The sequence below is a fragment of the Podarcis cretensis genome (genome assembly GCF_951804945.1).
Source record: "Podarcis cretensis genome assembly, chromosome: 14".
In the NCBI taxonomy this organism is placed as follows: Eukaryota; Metazoa; Chordata; class Lepidosauria; order Squamata; family Lacertidae; genus Podarcis; species Podarcis cretensis.
In genome coordinates, this window is record NC_137183.1 from 14564435 (window position 1) to 14585227 (window position 20793).

General features: G+C 43.5%; 1 protein-coding gene across 5 annotated transcripts in view; it reads left to right on the plus strand.

Moving 5' to 3' along the window:
* Positions 1 to 20793, plus strand: part of GALK2 (galactokinase 2) — a 77762-nt gene that overhangs the window by 13049 nt on the left and 43920 nt on the right. For 4 of the 5 annotated variants that reach the window (XR_013833054.1, XR_013833055.1, XM_079953381.1 and 1 more), the window contains exons 4-5: positions 451 to 541; positions 10901 to 11047. Coding sequence is in view for 3 of the 5 variants with exons in the window: in XM_079953381.1 (XP_079809507.1) it covers positions 451 to 541; positions 10901 to 11047 (238 nt within the window). In the remaining 2 variants the exon portion in view is untranslated. The remainder of the gene's footprint in view (positions 1 to 450; positions 542 to 10900; positions 11048 to 20793) is intronic. The other variant, XM_079953382.1, reaches the window with a different exon arrangement.

The window sequence follows — 20793 nt, forward strand, 5'->3', positions numbered from 1 at the left end:
CCCGTTGTGGGGATTCGAACCGCCGACCTTCTGATCGGCAAGTCCTAGGCTCTGTGGTTTAACCGACATTGCTACCCGCATCCCTTATACATGGTGTGGGGCACCCCAAATTGGGAGTCCATGTGATGAACATGAATGCAGATTAGGCATGCTTACCACTCCACCTGGTACCGAGAGCAGGGAGGGTGTTAGAAAGTGAGCTGGCACAAACCTGTGGCCTGCTCCCCATCTCTCTCTGGCCAGCATCTTGAGAGGCAGAGTGGGGCGAGATGAAGAAATAATGTTTGACAGGCCCTTGGCAAAACCTTTGGCAAAAAGAAAAGAAAAGAATGTGTCGCTCCTTAGCCAGCAGATGGCAGCAGCAGGTCGTTTATATTTTTAAAAGCACTAAACCTACGTTGATAGTTTCATGGACTTTTAATGTTTTTCCTGTATGTTTATATTTTCCAGGGATTTTACTACAAATGCCAACAACATTCAAATTAATCAAACGGAACCTTTGTGGCACAACTACTTTCTGTGTGGAGTCAAAGGAATTGAGGTAAAACAAATTCAGTATGCATCATTGTAGTAAGTTTTTTTTTTAATTAAAAATGTATTGGGTATGTGCATCATTTAAAGTGTGTTTTTTTTTAAAAAAATAACACAATACCACAAAGTATTAATTAAATCATTTAAAATGCATTATAGTTAGATTTATTTACACAGATAAAGCACCATGGCTACAAAACTCTTTCAGAATTTATGGTCTCTTGTTTCACGTTTTCAGGCATTAAAATGTTTCTCCTTGCTGTGAGTTTTTGAAAGATTTTTTCAGAGCTCCAAGAACAGAGTAGATTAATAAAAGTGTGACATAGGAATATGATCAACATTTCTCTAATTTTAACTCCACATTGTAACCTGGAAATTCTGGGTTAACCCACTGAAATTAGTGAAATTACAGGTGGGCAGAGTTGGGGAATGGGGCTAATAACCACAGGAACTCTTTTTCGGACTGAGGGTTACATTTCCTCATAGACAAGTATCATTGAGGGACATTCAGCCTGATCCCCAGTTGGATATAAGTGCCTGCTTATAGCTCACCACTTGGTTCTGGCCTTGAAAAATCAATCTTCCTCCTCTACCTTTCCTCTCTACTTGCCATTCCTTGTGTGCCTTGTCGTTTTGGTTGTGAACCTAATGTTAGGGTCTCTCTCTCTCTCTTTTATTGGTGTGAGCTGCTTTGGGAGACAATAATTGTCTAAAATACAGTAGGTAAATGGCATATACTGTACTTGAGTTAAACATCGTTTAGTTAAATGAAGCAGCATGCAACTGTATTCAAGGGCTTGCAAATCAGCCAGTGATTTATTGCAAAACCACATTCTATCAGGTAACCTGTATAGGGGCCCAGAGAGACAGTAAACTCCAGATTGTTTCCTGGCTCCAAGGGGGAAATAAAATTTGGGGGAGATTTGTGCATGCTGAACAGAGTCCCCTATAAAGAAGTTGATGCATTATAAAACGTTAAAAAGAAAGTAAGTGCAAACACAAAACCCCTTAAGCAAAACATTATTCAGCTGGAAGTTGCAAGAGAACCCAAGGACATAAACGTGTTTATATTAAAGTGAACATACTATCCTTTTGGAAGAGGAGTGCTGCAAAGCTTGGTAAAATCCACGTTCAGTTCTGAAACTGGAGTCAGGCACCCTCCTCTTCTCCCCCACCCTCCCAATGTTAAACATTGCGTGATAGGTTTGCAAGTGTGATCCCCTTTCAAGGCAATTCTGCCGATGAGTTCCTAGTTAAATATATGACTTAGATTTCTCCCCTGCCTCTCAGTCTTGTCTTCTGATGTTCTGTGTGGAAGTGGTTGGCAGCGATAGTGCTTGAGCTAATAGTTTGTTTGTGTGTCTAAGAAAGGGGATTTTTATGTGGGTCATTTGTGGTGGTGATTAGGACGTGTTGAACTAGAGCTATTTTCTGTGGGTGCTGCAAGAATTCCGCAAGAACTGTCTAATACTGGAATGATGTCAGGGTGTGGGGGAGGATAACGTTTTAAAATAAATCAGACTTTGCAGAGATCGCAAACTTTCTCTTGGAAATCCTCACCTTTAGTTACAAGTTTATAAGAGCATGTGGATCTTACTTTGCTGGACCACACTACCATTCTATTTCATTCAGGTCTGGGTTTGTTTGTTTTTTCGAAGGGGACAAACAGGCTACCCTTGGTGGGTAGGCCTGGGTGATATACAGTGGTGCCTCGCAAGACGAAAAGAATCCGTTCTGCGATTTTCTTCGTCTAGCGGTTTTTTCGTCTTGCGAAGCAAGCCCATTGACGGCTTAGCGGATTAGCGGTTTAGCGGCTTTTAGCGGCTTTTAGCGGATAAGCGGCTTAGCGGCTTAGAAAAAGGGGGGGAAAGGGGGGGAAAACCCGCAGGAACTCGCAATACATTTTCGTCTTGCGAAGCAAGCCCATAGGAAATTCGTTTTGCGAAGCACCTCCAAAACGGAAAACTCTTTCGTCTAGCGAGTTTTCCGTCTTGCGAGGCATTTGTCTTGCGGGGCACCACTGTATTGATATATCACCCAGGACCAGTATGAGGAGCAGACCGCGATGTCGGCTTCACTCAGCGGTATATCCCTGGTGAAACCACCACAACTCTGAGTCCCTCTGCTATTAGTGTCTGCTAAGAGTTTCTTCCTCCAGCGAGCGTTGCTAGCAGAGGGACTCAGGAGCAGCGGCAGTTTCACCAGCGATATATGGAGAAACAAGCTATATCTTCGAGGCACCGTGAGCCGGTGGCAGGGTGAGGGCTCTGTGAAACTGTGAGGAAACTGGCGCTCTCTGCAGTTAAAGGAGCCCCGATGCTCTGCCCACTCATCTGTGAGCATAACTGTCAACTGTTCCCTTTTTTAAAGGGAAATTCCCTTATTCCGAATAGGATTCCTCACAAGAAAAGAGTAAAGTTGCTCACAGCTATGCCTGTGAATGGCAGGAGCACTGGGGCTGTCTCAGCTGGGGAGCAGAAACAGGCAAGCTCCTCTCGCAATATACTGCTGGGTGAAGGCGCCATTGTGCTCTGGCCCTCAAACCAGTCCTGGACAATGTATTGATACATCGCCCAGGCCGCCTCCTCCTTTTCTTCTTCTTCTTCTTCTTCTTCTTCTTCTTCTTCTTCTTCTTCTTCTTCTTCTTCTTCTTCTTCATTTGTATCTTGCCCATCACTCCAGCCACTCTGGGTGGTTTTCAACATATATAAAAACATAACAGAACATTAAACATTAAAAAAGCTTTGCTATACAGTGGTACCTTGGGTTACATACGCTTCAGGTTACAGACGTTTCAGGTTACAGACTCCGCTAACCCAGAAATAGTACCTCAGGTTAAGAACTTTGCTTCAGGATGAGAACAGAAATTGTGCTCCAGCGGCAGCAGGAGGCCCCATTAGTTAAAGTGGTGCTTCAGGTTAAGAACAGTTTCAGGTTAAGAACGAATTAAGTACTTAATCCGAGGTACCACTGTATATGATTTATATGCCCCTGGTCTGCATCGCAAGTGGTGCAATTCACCGGCCCCACCACCTGGTGAGTGTGGGCTCACAGCTCCCATGAGCGCCACCTCTTGTTTTTGCTGGCCGCTGCATTGGGCAGGCCGCAGCAGTGGTGGTGGTAGTAGTTATGGCAGCGGGCCCAGTGAGAGTGGGCCGTTACAGTTGCTCCATTATATTGCCTGCTGGCTCCAAGCCTGCTAACAGAAGGTGCTGGTAAACAGTTGATGAAGATGGCCGCTATCTCTGTTTTTCCTCAGCATATGAAACTTCTGAGCATGGGGGTTCCACTTAGCTACCATGGTAATAACCACTGCTAGACCTGCCTTCCATTCTTTTCCCCTGTTCCTTTTAGACTGAAACCCTAAACATACTTACTATGGAATGTTGTTGTTGTTTAGTTGTTTAGTCGTGTCCGACTCTTTGTGACCCCCCTGGACCAGAGCACGCCAGGCACTCCTGTCTTCCACTGCCTCCCGCAGTTTGGTCAAACTCATGCTGGTAGCTTCGAGAACACTATCCAACCATCTCGTCCTCTGTCGTCCCCTTCTCCTTGTGCCATCCATCTTTCCCAACATCAGGGTCTTTTCCAGGGAGTCTTCTCTTCTCATGAGGTGGCCAGAGTATTGGAGCCTCAGCTTCAGGATCTGTCCTTCCAGTGAGCACTCAGGGCTGATTTCCTTCATAATGGAGAGGTTTGATCTTCTTGCAGTCCATGGGACTCTCAAGAGTCTCCTCCAGCACCATAATTCAAAAGCATCCATTCTTCGGCGATCAGCCTTCTTTATGGTCCAGCTCTCACTTCCATACATCACTACTGGGAAAACCATAGCTTTAACTATATGGACCTTTGTTGGCAAGGTGATGTCTCTATGGAATAAACCCCTTTAAATGCAACGAGGCTGCAATCCAATGCATTTACTTGGGAGGTAGGCTATGTGTGTGTGAGTGCGCGCGCATGTGCTGCGGCCCTGCCCACTGCCATTGTATACCTCCTCCATTACCCTTGAGAAAATGCACCTGCCCAAGAAAAACTAGTTCTTCACCTCTGCTGAATAGGCTTGGCCACTTTTAGCCAAATGTTCTTGAACAAAGTTTAGGAATGTAGAAAGCTGCATTAGACTTTGTCAGACCCTTTCTCCATCTAGCTCAGTATTGCCATAAAAACTGAAATCAGCAAAACATCTCCCTACATATATATGTAGATGCTGGGGATTGAACTTGGGACCTTCTGCAAAGCAGATGCTCTACCAGTGAGCTATGGTCCATCTGAATGTCATATCATTTACAGTACATTTCCGAGCACAATTCAAAGTGTTGATGCTGACCTTTAAAGCCCTCAACAGCCTCGGCCCACTATACCTGAAGGAGTGTCTCCACCCCCATCGTCAATCCCAGACACTAAGGTACCCCTCCAAGGGCCTTCTGGCAGCTCCCTCACTGCGAGAAGTGAAGCTACAGGGAACCAGGCAGAGGGCCTTCTTGGTAGTGGCACCCACCCTGTCGAACACCCTCCCATCAGATGTCAAGGAAATAAAGAACTATCTGACTTTTAGAAGACATCTGAAGGCAGCCCTGTTTAGGGAAGTTTTTAATGCTTGATTTTTATCCAATTTTTTATATTCTGTTTGGGGCCGCCCAGAGTGGCTGGGGAGGCCTGGCAAGATGGGCGGGGTATAAATAAAATTATTATTGTTGTTATTATTATTATTATTATTACAAAACAGTAAATAATGACCAAAGTCTTCCATTCCTCTCAGTATAGCCAATTTTCATAGCTAATTTCCCCCCGTCTTCCTTAAAGCACCACAATGGACTGCAGTCTTAAGGATGCTAAAGAGTATCTCAGCCTGTGATCCAGGAGAGAAACTAAAATAGTCAGGCCAATTCATCCACTCACTGAAATTTGTAAAACCTTGGGCAAAAGTTAAGTTGTTTAGTACTATATCATTTATCCTTTTCGCCTTTCCAATATGTTTTTCTTAATTTAATATTTCATGTCAGGATAAGCCAGACCACCTACCAAACACAAAGCAAATAGATACATGGAAAAGGAACTCATAGTGTGCTTTAGTAGAACATTTTTCCCCCCAGTCAAGGGCCACATTCCCTCTGGACTAATTTTTTGAGGGCCACATTCTGGTGGAGAACCCGAAGTGGCCACAGCCCCATATTTTACTCTCTTCTTTTCCAACACCTCTTTCTCTCTTCCTGTCTTCCCTGATCCATGGAATGCAAAAAGAGGAGCAGATTTCTGTTGCCAAAAGTCTGAACCGATTGCTCCCAAAACCTCAGGCAACCCAAGCTCCTGGAAATTTGTCTTAAATTGTCAGTAAGGCACCATGCCTGTGTCATATGTGATTGGCCAAAATAATTTCTGTTCCATCTGCAGTGGAAATGTGAAAAAATCTGATGCTCTTTCCTAGGAATCGGAAATATTTCAACCTTCTGCAGAGCAAGTGTTTACGGCTCCCAAAAATGAGAGGCCAGGAATTTAAAAGATTTCTCCGCCAGGTCTTCTTTCATCTCCCAGAAGGAGAGATTCCTAGGAAGCAAGGGGTGGGGGGAGAGAAAATAATAATAATTGGAAAAAATGGAGAAGCGATTGCTTCATTCGCCAGTAGGATTGCAAAACATGGAAAGAAAAAGGCACACAATTGCTAACTGGGATGTTGAAAGTGGTGATGGATGTGTGTTATTTTGCTATTTGCTTTCTGACTGAAGAGCGACATGTACAAAAAAGGAATTTGCATGCTCCTTCAGTCTCTCATTTACTGTAGCCTGGGAAGCAGCTCATTTGATACAGCTGTAATTGATCGCATTACTCCTTTGTAGGGCCACTTAAACTGCTACAGTGGTGCCTCGCAAGACGGAAAACCCGCTAGACGAAAGGGTTTTCCGTTTTGGAGGCGCTTCGCAAAATGAATTTCCCTATGGGCTTGCTTCGCAAGACGAAAATGTCTTGCGAGTTCCTGTGGGGTTTTTCCCCTCCCCCCCCTTTCCTAAGCCCTAAGCCGCTTATCAGCTGATCCGCTGATAAGCCGCTTATCAGCTGATCCGCTAAAAGCCGCTAAACCGCTAATTGCGCTAATCCGCTAAGCTGTCAATGGGCTTGCTTCGCAAGACGAAAAAACCGCTATACGAAGAGCCTCGCGGAATGGATTAATTTCGTCTTGCGAGGCACGACTGTACTTCTCACTGGACCCGATAGTCTCAGCAGGGCTAAATTAACCAAAGAATTTAACTTGGTCAACAGCCCAACTCCATCTACTGTTTGCCATTAACTGCCTCTGAGAGACTGTGCATTCATTGCATCACTGTGCAAATGTACAATTGGCTGCATCATACAGAATGTAGCATCCACAAGTCTGTTTCCATTTCCAAAAAACCCATCATTTTTTTAGTTTTTATTGCCCTGTGGAAGTGCCAGCCACCTCACTTCGGAAGCCCCTGTCAGCAGAACCTTCTTCAAAATAAAAATGGATAAAACTACCCTCAGATCTTCAGATGAAGGGCAGTATACAAACTTAAAAAATAATAATTATAATAATAAAGCCAAGTTGTTAGAAATTAAATGGAAAACATGGACGTTTGTGCCTACCACTGTATGTGTATATATAGCATAACATTGACATAGCATGACATGTAAAAATTTTGATGGAGCAATTCTATGCATAGGTCTGTTTCTTGGTGTAAGATGTTTTGTAGACATCTTATTTTTAAACAACTTGAAAGAGTCTTAACAGTGGAAGAAATATTCAAAACATACCAGTTTGTTCTAAAAACCCTGATTTGCTAGTTGTCATCAAAAGCAAAGCGACTTCAAATAAATTCTGCCAATAATTTTTTTGCTGGGGAAAATCAGATGTACCATTAAAAGTGTTTTTTATGTCAAAGTTAGAAACTGAACTGTTAGAACCCAGCTCTAAGATACTTTCAAGAATGTATAATTTGCTGTTAAAATGGAATACACAGGATGAAATGGTCAAATCAGCCATGATAAAATGGGCACAGGACATAGGGTACAACATCATGTTTGCTGACTGGGAAAAGTTATGGACCACAGGTTTGAGATTTACGGCATGTAATGCCTTGAAAGAAAATATTATGAAAATGATATACAGGTGGTACATGACCCCAGTCAAGCTTGCAAAGATATACCATGTGTCTGATAATAAATGTTGGAAGTGTAAAGAAGCTGAAGGAACATTCTTTCACCTCTGGTGGACTTGCCCTAGAGTGAAGGTTTTCTGGGAAATGATGTATAATGAACTGAAAAAGGTATTTAAGTATACCTTCCTTAAGAAACCAGAGGCCTTTCTCTTGGGCATTGTTGGTCAGAGTGTGCAAAAGAAGGATCGAACCTTTTTTATGTACGCTACAACAGCAGCAAGGATACTCATCGCTAAAAGCTGGAAAACTCAAGAATTACCCACACTGGAAGAATGGCAGATGCAACTGATAGACTATATGGAACTGGCGGAGATGACGGGCAGAATCCGAGACCTGGGAGAAGAACTGGTGGAGGAAGACTGGAAGAAATTCAAGGACTATCTACAAAAATATTGTAAATTGTATGATTGTTAAGAAAGATGTAAGATTAGCAAAAACATGGCTTCAACAAACTAGTTATAAAGAATATAAATTTAAATTCAATCGGAAGATGAAAAGATAAATTTGGGATAATTAATATTTTATGATTAAGCTTCAAGAAGAGTATGTTAAATCCCAAAATTTGAGACATTAAATATTGGAAAATTATATTGTGTGAATTAAATCAAGCTAATAATTTGCTGGTAAAATTTATGTTTAGAAAGCAGGAACAAGAGATGTGAGGAAGTCCAAAGTTGAGAATGAAATGTGGATAATGGAAAATATTATGTTATTATGAATGCCTTTTATTGGTTATACAAAATTTAATAAATATTATTATAATAAAAAAAGTGTTTTTTATGTGCTGTGTTCTGTCCAGTTAGTAGTGAGAATTCTAAATGCTGGCCACAATTCCCTACCTCTGTGATAATATCTGATATTTATTAATACTTTCTCCATCTGTACCAACAAGAATAATATATTTGATATCTATTTGACTTGAAGGCACTGGCATCCCATTTGGCATCTGGTCTAACTCATAAAACTTCCACTTGGCTAAAAGAGGTCTTTGATTGACAATATGTGGACTTTAGGGGAAATTGTTAGCATATTTTAGCTTATGAGGTTGCTGGCCCAGTAGCTCGTCTGCTGATCTTGTACTAGGAGTCTGGGAGTTTAGAATGATTACTTTCTACGGTGAGCCACAGACCACTTAAGATGGCTTTAAGCCACTATAGAAAAATGGAACTGTCTATGTACTACAGTTTCAGTAAAAACCGGCCATCTTTTCAAAGCCCCATATTGAAATTTCTTACTGAAGTAAAAGTGGTTTGCAGAGCATTCTGCGCAAGTCTTCATATAAGCAGCACTTTTTATAGATTTACCCTGGCTGAATACAGTGATACTTTGGGCCTCTAAATAGCTGCTCTATAACTGAAAAAAAAAATGGTGCAAGGAACAGGTGGATGTGGGTTTTCTTTGGATTTTTCCTTAGCTACTTGTAAGTTGTACTGGCAAACACCTGTTAAGTTCCTATTTCTAGTAAGTTATTTGAGGTAGCAGGAAAGAGGGGTAGTTGAGAAACATAGAGGAATATCCTGATGTCCTCGCTTAGCAGTGTTTTGCCAATACTGAGTGAGGACACAGAGATTACATTGGCGCCCTCACTCAGCAATGGCTTGCCTATATTGGGAGTAGGAGATCTGAGCTTTATGGCAGGCAGAAGGCATGGGGCTGGCTCTTTGGGGGGCACTCAGTTCCCAGGAAGATTATAGGTAGTGGTGCAGGTATCCTGGCTCAACTGCCTGCAGCAAAGTTAGGGAATCAGTGTCTGTATTCAGTGAGAGCCGCACCTATAAAACGAGGCGTCCAGAAGGAGTGAACTGGGATGTTTTTGCATCTCAAGGCATAAATGGAGCACTAAAGTGTTTGGAAGAAGAGCGGACACAAGAAACCATGGGTAGCATGGTGTTTGGGAAATAACCTGTGTTTTCAGGAAATATTGAGAGTACAGTGGTACCTTGGGTTACAGACGCTTCAGGTTACAGACTCCACTAACCCAGAAATAGTACCTTGGGTTAAGAACTTTGCTTCAGGATGAGAACAGAAATTGTGCAGCAGCGGCATGGTGGCAGCGGGAGGCCCCGTTAGCTAAAGTGGTGCTTCAGGTTAAGAAGAGTTTCAGGTTAAGAATGGACCTCCAGAACAAATTAAGTTCTTAACCTGAGGTACCACTATACAGTAGTACCTCGGATTACATACGCTTCAGGTTACAGACTCCGCTAACCCAGAAATATTACCTCGGGTTAAGAACTTTGCTTCAGGATGACAACAGAAATCATGCTCCGGCGGCGCGCCAGCAGCAGGAGGCCCCATTAGCTAAAGTGGTGCTTCAGGTTAAGTACGGACCTCTGGAACGAATTAAGTACTTAACCCAAGGTACCACTGTAACTGGTTTATGGAAGGTATACTTTAACATAACAAGAAACACTGCTATAGCAATAGTACCCTTTTAAATGATAAGTTATACAGTGGTGCCCCGCAAGAGGAACGCCTCGCAAGACGGAAAACCCACTAGACGAAAGGGTTTTCCGTTTTGGAGGCACTTCACAAAACAAATTTCCCTATGGGCTTGCTTCGCAAGACGAAATGTCTTGCGAGTTCCTGCGGGTTTTTCCCCCTTTTCCCCCCTTTTCCTAAGCCGCTAAGCCGCTTATCAGCTGATCCGCTGATAAGCCGCTTAAAAGCTGATCGCTAAAAGCTGCTAAACCGCTAATAGCGCTAATCCGCTAAGCTGTCAATGGGCTTGCTTCGCAAGACGAAAAAACCGTTATACGAAGAGCCTCACGGAACGGATTCATTTCGTCTTGCGAGGCACCACTGTAAATGACTGGCAGTGTCAGCCTTAGCTACCAACCTCCTAAGTGGTTGGGAGTGAGGTGGGGTGGGCAAGGGCAAGGGCAAGGCAAAAGCAGACTATTGTAGTCACATCTTTTTGCAGGGATGCTACCTGACCCTCTCAGGCCTGCTGCTGGTCCAGCATGTTATCTCTAGTTCCCTAGAACTAGGTGGTATCTTAAGGGCTCCCGTGCATCATTAAGCCCCTGGTTCTGGATCCGTGGTAGGGTTGGTTCTGGAAATTGCCTTCAATTTCCCTGCGAGAAACTATGCCAGTCCTGCTCCAGTGTTATGTAAGAGCCATTCTTTGCTTATTCTATACTGAAAATGTGTGCCTGAGCTTACTGATTAATTTTAGTAATTTCCCCCTTGCTGTTTAGGATCATTTCAGTCTTGACAGTCCAAGTGGCATGAATTGCCTTGTAGAAGGAACCATCCCTCCAAGTTCTGGCCTCTCCAGTTCCAGTGCCTTGGTCTGCTGTGCAGGACTCGTGACCCTTATGGCAAATGGAAAGACTCTTCCAAAGGTACCGGACGGAAGGCGGGTTGGGGGAGGGGAGTACAATTTGTGAGTGACCATGTTAAAATTCAACATTGCTAAATTTCAGATGTTGTTGGACTGCGACTTCTGTCATCTCTGACCTTTGGCCGTTGTGTTTTAATTTGTTGGAAGCTGCCCGGAGTGACTGGGGTTACCCAGTCAGATGGGGAGAATATTAAGAATAAAAATAAGAATGCAGTGCTGGCTGGGGCTAGTGGGAGGTGTAGTCCAAAACATCAGGAAGGCATCAGTCTGGGGAAGGCTGATTTGTATGAACATTTTAAAAAGAAGCTCAGGATTGTTTTCACAATGCAAAATGGAGCAAGTATTGTTGGCCATCTTCTGTCTAGCACGGAAATGCATGTTAAAGGTGCTGTAGGGGGATATATTTTAGCCTAGCCTAAGCCTCCTTACATGGCCTTGTCTTTTGGTCTACTCTTTATAGTTCTGGTAGTTTGATAACAACTGGACAATATCTGGGGCTGCCTCATGACATGCAGGAAAAGAAAGAAGTCAAGTTCAGCATAGAAAGCTGAATTGCATGCATTGTTCCTAGCAATTGATAGATTCCTAAGTGAAACCTGTTGCCCCAGACCACACCCAACACCAACTGCAGATGCTTGAATCTGCTCTAAGAGTGCCATTACAGTGGTACCTCGGGTTAAGTACTTAATTCGTTCCGGAGCTCCGTTCTTAACCTGAAACTGTTCTTAACCTGAAGCACCACTTTAGCTAATGGGGCCTCCTGCTGCCACTGCGCCGCCGGAGCACGATTTCTGTTCTCATCCTGAAGCAAAGTTCTTAACCCAAGATACTATTTCTGGGTTAGCGGAATCTGTAACCTGAAGTGTATGTAACCCGAGGTACCACTGTACTTGCAAGGAGCCCTTTACTCAGGTGTTGTGCAGCAACATTGGGCTCTCAGGCATGTATTTTGTCAATGACCTGCTGTTTGGGCTTGGACCTTCTGGTGTAGATCCTCTTTAGGGCTGGGGACGACTTGACATTCCCCTCTGACTTAGTTGGCAGTTCCACTGCCAGAGGTTTGTCAGGAGCCCACCTTGATGTACCTCCAGAGTGACCCCTGGAGGCAAGCCCAGGGAGGCCATTCCAGGTTCACCAGGGATTTCAGTGCCAGATTGAGGTGGGGTGTTTGTCTGCTCGCCTGGGGTCATCATTCATCAGGAGGCCTGGGTCAGAGCAAGTCAGAGCCCAGCGTAACAGATTGACATCAGGATTCCAGCAGTAAGGTCACTTGGGTCACTCCCATTCATTGGTCCTGAATATTTTCCCGTTTTCTTTTAAATTAACTATTGGCACCCTTAGGAATTGTTCTTTGGCAATCCCTAGGAGTTGTTGATGGGTTTCCAAGAGGAGGAAAATATATCTGATATATAACCTGCTCCCCATAAAGGTAAAGGTAAAGGTACCCCTGCCCGTACGGGCCAGTCGTGTCCGACTCGGGGGTTGCGCGCCCATCTCGCTTAAGAGGCTGGGGGCCAGCGCTGTCCGCAGACACTTCTGGGTCACGTGGCCAGCGTGACAAGCTGCATCTGGCGAGCCAGCGCAGCACACGGAAATGCCGTTTACCTTCCCGCTAGTAAGCGGTCCCTATTTATCTACTTGCACCCGGGGGTGCCTTCAAACTGCTAGGTTGGCAGGCGCTGGGACCGAGCAACGGGAGCGCACCCCGCCGCGGGGATTCGAACCGCCGACCTGACGATCGGCAAGTCCTAGGTGCTGAGGTTTTACCCACAGTGCCACCCGCGTCCCTAACCTGCTCCCCATACTTTAACATAATGAGATTGTGGACAGGGCTTCAGGGATCAAACCTTGAAAGTGCTGCATATTTAGCTTGGAAGAAGAACCCACACCTTATCAAAATATCCTGATCAGAAAAGTATTTTAACCCAAGCTTAGGGTAAGCATACTTAAGTCCTATGTCAGTGTGTCAATGATGCCGATTCAATACGGTTCTCCCTTTTCTGTACACTAAAGAGAATGAAGGAAGACTAAAAACAAAAAGCATTGTGTAGTTAAAACTCACATGAAACATTGACTCTGTTTTATTTTTAAAACAACATACTTTTGTCTGTTAGAAGTAAATTCAGAAAACAGTTTATGCTGTGTCTGATTAATGTGTTTAGAAATCTGCATTGTCTCCACTTGCCCAGATTTTTTCTTTTTAAAGGTCATCATGCATGCACAGTGGTTTAGAGAAATCTTGGATACTGTCCAACCAGATACACAGTGCTAACCATTTTCAGCATTGAGGCAATATCTAGCTAACGTTGCATAGTGTTTAAGACAAGCGTGGAGAACTCTCTTCAGACAGAGGGCCGTATACCTACCTGAGCAGCCTTCTGAGGGGGCCATGCCAGTGGTGGGCAGTGGCAGAGGCAACTGTGAGCAAAGCAAATAATGTAAATTGTAAAAGGTAAAGGTAAAGGTACCCCTGCCCGTACGGGCCAGTCTTGACAGACTCTGGGGTTGTGCGCCCATCTCACTTAAGAGGCCAAGGGCCAGCGCTGTCCGGAGACACTTCTGGGTCACGTGGCCAGCGTGACAAAGCTGCATCTGGCAAGCCAGAGCCGCACACGGAAACGCCGTTTACCTTCCCGCTGGTAAGCGGTCCCTATTTATCTACTTGCACCCGGAGATGCTTTCGAACTGCTAGGTTGGCAGGCGCTGGGACCGAGCAGCGGGAGCGCACCCCGCCGCAGGGATTCGAACCGCCGACCTTTCGATCGGCAAGTCCTAGGCGCTGAGGCTTTAACCCACAGCGCCACCTGCGTCCCAATGTAAATTGTACCTTTGTGCAAAAGGCTGGTTTCTACGCACATTCACACAACCCTCTCTATACTCCATCCAGGCAGCCAAGATGTGTTGTCAGAGCCAGGCAGAAAAACTCAAGCACTGAATGAAGTAGGGATGATGAGGGGTGTGGCTTGGGAAGAGTGGGTGTGGCTGTGACCTGGCAAGAGTCCCATGGACCGTACAGAGCAGGCATAGGCAAACTCCGCTCCTCCAGATGTTTGGGACGACAATTCCCATCATCCCTGACCACTGGTCCTGTTAGCTAGGGATGATGGGAATTGTAGTCCCAAACATCTGGAGGGCCTGAGTGTGCCTATGCCTGGTATAGAGAATCCTGACTGGCTGCTTTTGCCTCCCAGGCCGAAGGTTTCTCACCCTAGGTTAAGATAGTGAACTGTGAGGTGGGGAAGTTCAACTTTCATCTCTGTTACAAATTTACTGGGTATCCAAGCCAGTAGACCACTTTGGATGTAACCCTAAAATATGATTTAGTCTTCCATGAGTGAGCCTCAGTCTTTTGCATGCTCCTTCATTACCTGTGGGGAGGAATTTGCAAGCATCTGCTTCTTCTTTTCAACTAACCAGAGTTCCCTGTTAGGTTCAACGTTGTTAGTTTAAATCAAAGCATGGCCTTCCAGATGTTGAACTACAGCCCCATCATCCCTGATTACTGGCCATGCTCTCTGGAACTGATGGAAACTGGGGTCGAACAACATCTGAAGGGCTTCAGTTTCCCCATGCATGGTTTAAACTCTGGTTAGTGAGCAAGCAAAGATAATGGGGGACAAATTCATTTGGTTCATCTTTTAAGGCAAACTTCCCAAATTTATATTTTGCACACCAATATGTAAACTAAAACACAGCTGTCATTTGAAATTAGCACTTCTCCAAATTTTGCTTTTCGAATTTCCAACCAAATAATGCGTACAAAAATGTATATATTAGTAAAAGTAATGTACAAAAATGCATTCTGTTAGGGTATTTTGCATTGCAAAAATCACATGCAAAAAATGCAATGCAAAATATATATCACATTTGTCAAAACTGGATAAATAGTGCATATGTTAGGAGATAGATACACAAAAATGCATATGAAGTTCTATGTGGATGCTCTTTAAAATACAGAGAGGGAAGAGAATGGAAATATTCCTACGATACTCAATATCTCTCAACCAGAACTTTGTTCTTTACTATGGAAATGACAATATTTGCCTACTTTTCAAAGCTGCTGAAAGAAATATTATCTGCAATATGCATTTAAAGCAGTGTTGTTCCATTTTAAAGAACCACAGCAAACACACTTCCCAGGATTCTTTGCAGGAAACCATGATTGTTTAAATAGTGGTATCATAGTGCTGATAGATGGATAGATAGATAGATAGATAGATAGATAGATAGATAGATAGATAGATAGATAGATATTTAGTGCAGACAGAGCTTGGGTTGGCTTGCTGGAATAAGAGCCATTAAGCTTGATTCTTGTTAGCTCCTATCAATGGGACAAAGTAAATAGTTTGTAGTAGGGCACACGGTAGAGAAGGGGATCCATTGCTCTTCACCTCAGACACTGGGGATTCCACTGGTGATTCCCTTTACTTTCCTCCAGGTAAGTCTACAGTTGTCAATCACAACAATGCAGGGACACTGTGATGAGAAATCTGCCTTCCACTCCTGACCCCAAATGGCCTAGCCTTAACTGACATGGGTCCTGAAGCAGAGGGTCAGCACCCTGAGTGGCTCCACAATTGAGAGGACCCTCGGCAAAGTGCCCCCCACCAGCACCACAAGCATATTTGTTAGTGGTGATAGCAGCATTCTCACTGACCCAGAAACTCCAGCGGGTGCAGAATGCTGCAGCGAGGCTCCTCACGGGGTCTCTGCCATGGCAGCATATTCACCCAGTGCTTTCCCAGCTGTACTGGCTCCCGGTGGAGTACAGGGTCAGATTTAAGGTGCTGGTTTTGACCTTTAAAGCCTTTCACGGCCTAGGACCCTCGTACCTACGGGACCCCCTCTCCCGGTGTGCCCCACGGAGAGCCTCAAGGTCCATAAATAGCAACACCCTAGTGGTCCTGGGCCCTAAGGAAGTTAGATTAGCTTCAACCAGAGCCAGGGCCTTTTCAACTCTGGCTCCGGCCTGGTGGAACGCTCTGCCTCATGAAACCAGGGCCCTGCAGGATCTGATTTCTTTCCACAGGGCCTGAAAGACAGAGTTGTTCCACCTGGCCTTTGGCTTGGAGCCAATTTGATTCCCTCCCCCTCTTTCTTTTTCCTTTTTCCTTTCTCCTCCTGTGATGAGGCTGCATTTTAATATTTTAATGTTTCAATATTTTAATGTATTTTAATCTTGTTTTTAAGTTGTATTCATTCAACTTGTTTTTATTATTGCTTGTTAGCCGCTCTGAGCCCATCCTTGGCTGGGGAGGGCGGGGTATAAATAATAATAATAATAATAATAATAATAATAATAATAATTTAAAGTTCCCACAATGCTCTAGAGCAGGGATGGCCAACACCATGCCCTCCAGCTGTTGCTAGACTGCATCATCCCTGACCATGCTGGTTGAGGCTGATGGGCATTGTAGCCCAACAACATCTGGAGAGCACAGCATTGACTACCCTTGCCCCACAGCATTGAAGAAAGTTTAAATGGTAGCTTCCAGATCTAACCATTTGGGATGAGGTCAGGGTGCTGGGGTCTTGGGAGCTGCTCAGGAACGCTGTGTGCTGACACTGGGCCTGTGCTTCTGCGAGCAAAGTCTTTGCAATATACAGGTCCTCCTTATTTCCCCCATCAGTTGTTCTAAGGATTGGCATTTTGCTAGCATTTAATAATGCACCCCTAAAGTGCAAGTAGATAAATAGGTACCGCTTTCTAGCGGGAAGGTAAACGGCGTTTCCGTGTGCTGCGCTGGTGCCGGCTCGCCAGAGCAGCTTCGTCACGCTGGCCACGTGACCCGGAAGTGTCTGTGGACGGCACCAGCTCCCGGCCTCTTAAGTGAGATGGGCGCACAGCCCTAGAGTCGGACACGACTGGCCCGTACGGGCAGGGGTACCTTTACCCTTTTAAATAATGGATTGGACAAAAGGTTAGTGAGCAGACATGGAGCAACATTAATTTGAGTGATTGACTTAATGCAGTCAACTGCTTTCTGCTCTGCCTGGCACACACAGTTGGTTTGGTGGTGGTTGCTTTTAATTCACCAGTTGCTACATGATGAAAGACTTACAGGGAAGGTGGCAGGCAAGATTTTTATGTACTATTCTAAGCCTGCTAAATATAGGAGTTCCCATCATTCAGAAATGGTTACTTTTTAAACAGAAAGGAAACCGGAATCCTTAAAAGAAATGTTTTGATTGTTGTACAGGACTGTTGCGAACATTTTCAAACATTTTTATCCCTCAAAAATTTTAAACCATGTTCTCATTTTTCAGTTTTGATTAAAATTATAATTATTTGGCATACTCAGAATAAGGGGGGTTCCTTTATAATTAAAATCATGTGTATGGTTCAGTTTAAGTCACACCAAGTGCTTGATAAATCCATTCTAGAAAATCCAATTGTTCAATATAAAACTCCACCACATTAGGAATCTGTGGGTCTAATTTCTACTAGTCTAGAAAATTCTGCTTTGTACTCAACAGTGTATATGCTACTCAGTTCTCATTGTCAATGTGTGCACATTTTCCAGCATTAGTTGCAAAAGGTGCATGTTGACTGGGCAACATACAAAAAACCCTGTCCATGTTTTCATTGTGCAAACTTTCCATGCATTCCTGAGCATGTGCCCAATCCATCCATATATATGCACATTCTCCACTCAGCTCATGCTAACCACAAACATATATCAGGTTTTTGTGTGCGATAAAGTGCTTGCTGTTTTGAGAATATACCAAGCAATTGCCTGTCTCCCATTCACTCAAATTGTTGTGCTATTTTTAAGAGGTTTTAAGACTTTCATGAGTGTAAAGATTTCTACAAGATTAGAATGTTGGATCTTTCATATGCAATATAGTCTAAATGATATTGTAAACCAGACTGAATTATTAAAGTCTGCGGGCAAATTGTGTAATTCAGAGCTGCTGGTTTTTAGCTTGCAAATGCAGTTTAGCCTTTCACTAATTTTCTAAAGGCCTTTTTGTATGTGAAACCAAAGATAAGCATACCCCCCCCAATGTAACGTTAGCTGGGCTTTAATTGGGTTAAATCCGTCTTCAGAACATGTTTGTGGATAGCTAGACACATTAAGAAGCCAGGCTTGAGTGCAGTTTCCTGTTCTGGGTACACCCAGTTTCAAACCAAGGTTTGCTTTGCATAATGTGTGGAATGGCCCTCTGTACTTTAGATGGCATGTCACAATAAAAACGTGTGAATTTTTGATACCTAAATGCAAACTTGTGTGTGTGTTTGCACTGTCAATTAAATCTATTCTAAAATGTTAACATATCAAAATAGTTCTGGTGGGACATCTTGTCATACTCCAAGTTACTGGCAGATAGCTTGTTTTCTAGGACACCACGATCCTTTTGTTCATCTAATGTAAAATCACATTCCTCTTGTTCTCTGTCAAATGTTAAATATACAGGGCTTTACCCAGTAGTCTAGTGGCTTCTCCTAAGTCTCCTTCCTTCATGGACCCTTTTGGACACTAGCTTGTAAGGAATACTAAGTCATGTGCAGTCTCTCTTTCTGGGCAGGTTTTTTATATGATAATTTGGCAAAAGGTGCTATGATTGGCTTGGAAGGCAGGAGCTTGGAGGAAAGTAGGCCAGTCTGTAGGAAACAAGCCATAAGTATTTTAAGGAGAAACAAGAGTCCTTTACAGGAGGGTTGGGTAGAGAATAGATTAGGATCTACTGGTAGATCTTGTAGCTTGATTTGCATTAGATCAGAAAGGTTTCTGAAGTTTAATTGTTCAACAGTAGCGACTGAAAAAAGGCAACGTCCTCCCTTCTAAATAAGGCTGCTAAATCTTCATTTGAGTTAGTAGATTCTGTCATATATGAAAAGTTTCTCAGCAGGTATGAGCAGTCGGTCTCAGCCTTCCGACCTTCCATTTTGCATGTCCCTCTGGTTCGTGGAATTGAGCGTTTTAGTGAAACAAAAAATAATAATCCCATAAGCCCAAGGTCTGCCTATTGCCTGCTGTGTGGGATTGTACCACATCATAATGCACAAGGAGGATGATAAATAAGAATGCATATGGCAGCAGGGTGAGGGGAGGAACATTGCATGTTAGAATGTACCTACTTACATAGTTGTCAACTTTTCCCTTTTCTTGCGAGGAATTCTATTCGGAATAAGGGAATTTCCCTTTAAAAAAGGGAAAAGTTGACAGCTATGCCTACCATACTTGTCCAAAGCTGTTTTTCACTCTGAAACTGAAAATAGTCAAGGAAGAGCAGGTTATAAATACTTCAAATAAATAATACTAAAGAATTAGAGAAATACTGAGTTTTGGTGTGGAGCATTTGTCCAATTTTTGCACCAAGCCTACAATTAAAGTCAAGAGGCATAGAATCACCAGAAGGTTGTGTGCATGCTTCAGCTTATTCGAAACACCACTATCCTCAATATAGTGTGTGCCTTGTGGGCGGGTTAATGCATTCTTGCAGAATGTGGTGCTGTTCTTGATGATGTTGTTTTTCTCTGTTCTAATTAGATATTTTCTGATTAAATGTTATTTCACTGCATAAACATAAAAAGGCTAAACATGATATGTTGTATAACCCACCACTGATAAACATCCCCTGCTCATATTCTGCCAATCTGGAATTAATACTTGCCAACTGATATGAACATCCGGATTGCATTTTCAAGGAGGGGGTAAGAGTTTGGAGAACCAGCAATTCTGTATAGTGGTTGAAGTACTCTGGGAGCATCTGGGAGTCTACAAGCCCCATGCCACGATTTCTCCACCCATAGCCTTCTAAAACAGGAGCTAAGGGGATGTCACAAAAAGTAACGAGGTTGGGTCCTCTCTAGCCCCATTGTAGTTTGAGCATTACTTCTGCACCCCTGGCAGGGCACTCAGTTATATTTTGTTATTGGTTGTTTTAAGTGGTACCTGGTACCAATTTGGACTGGTAGGGTGGAGGGCAGATAGCCTAGCAGCAGGTGGAGCGAAAACCGAGGCTAGGCAAAGCCAACAATTTTCTAGCTTTGCCCCCGTCCTCCTCCCTGTGGAGTTCTGCAAGGGAAGCATAGAGAGTAAGGAGGAAGAGGAAAAATGTATAAGACAGGTACAAACATCTGCTGGAAATGTAAAGAAAAAGAAGTCACCTTTTATCATATGTGGTGGCCCTGTAAGGTAATAATAGCATTCTGAGAAATGATATATAATGAATTGAAAAAAATGTTTGAAATAGTTTTTATTTAAAATGCCAGAGGCTTTTCTATTAGGAATTGTAGGTGCTGAAATTCCAAGGGAGCAGAAAAGACTTTTTCTGTATGCAACAACAGCTGCATGGATGTTGTTAGCCCACAGATGGAAAGAAGATAAAGTCCCTACCAGAGAAGAATGGCAAATTAAACTGTTGGACTGTGCCAAAATGGCGAAACTAACTGGAAAGCTCAGGAACCAGGAAGACCAAAACTTTAATGAGAAATGGGAAAAATTATAGTTTATCTTGGAGACCACTGTAAGCAGCTGAAAACACTAGGATTGCAATAACACTTGTAATGTAACGAGAGCTGTAGACTTTTACAATGGAGTTGTAAAAAACATGGAATATTGAAAAAAGATGCAGTAGAAAAGGTTTAACAACAGAACCCATGGAGGGGAAGGTGGGAAGTCTAGAGATTCGGAGGAATCTTTTAATTGTGGATGTGTAGTGGTATTATTATAATTTTATACTTGTAAAACCAAATAATTTTTTTTTGTGGGGGGGGGGGAGAGTGAGAGGAGGAAGCTG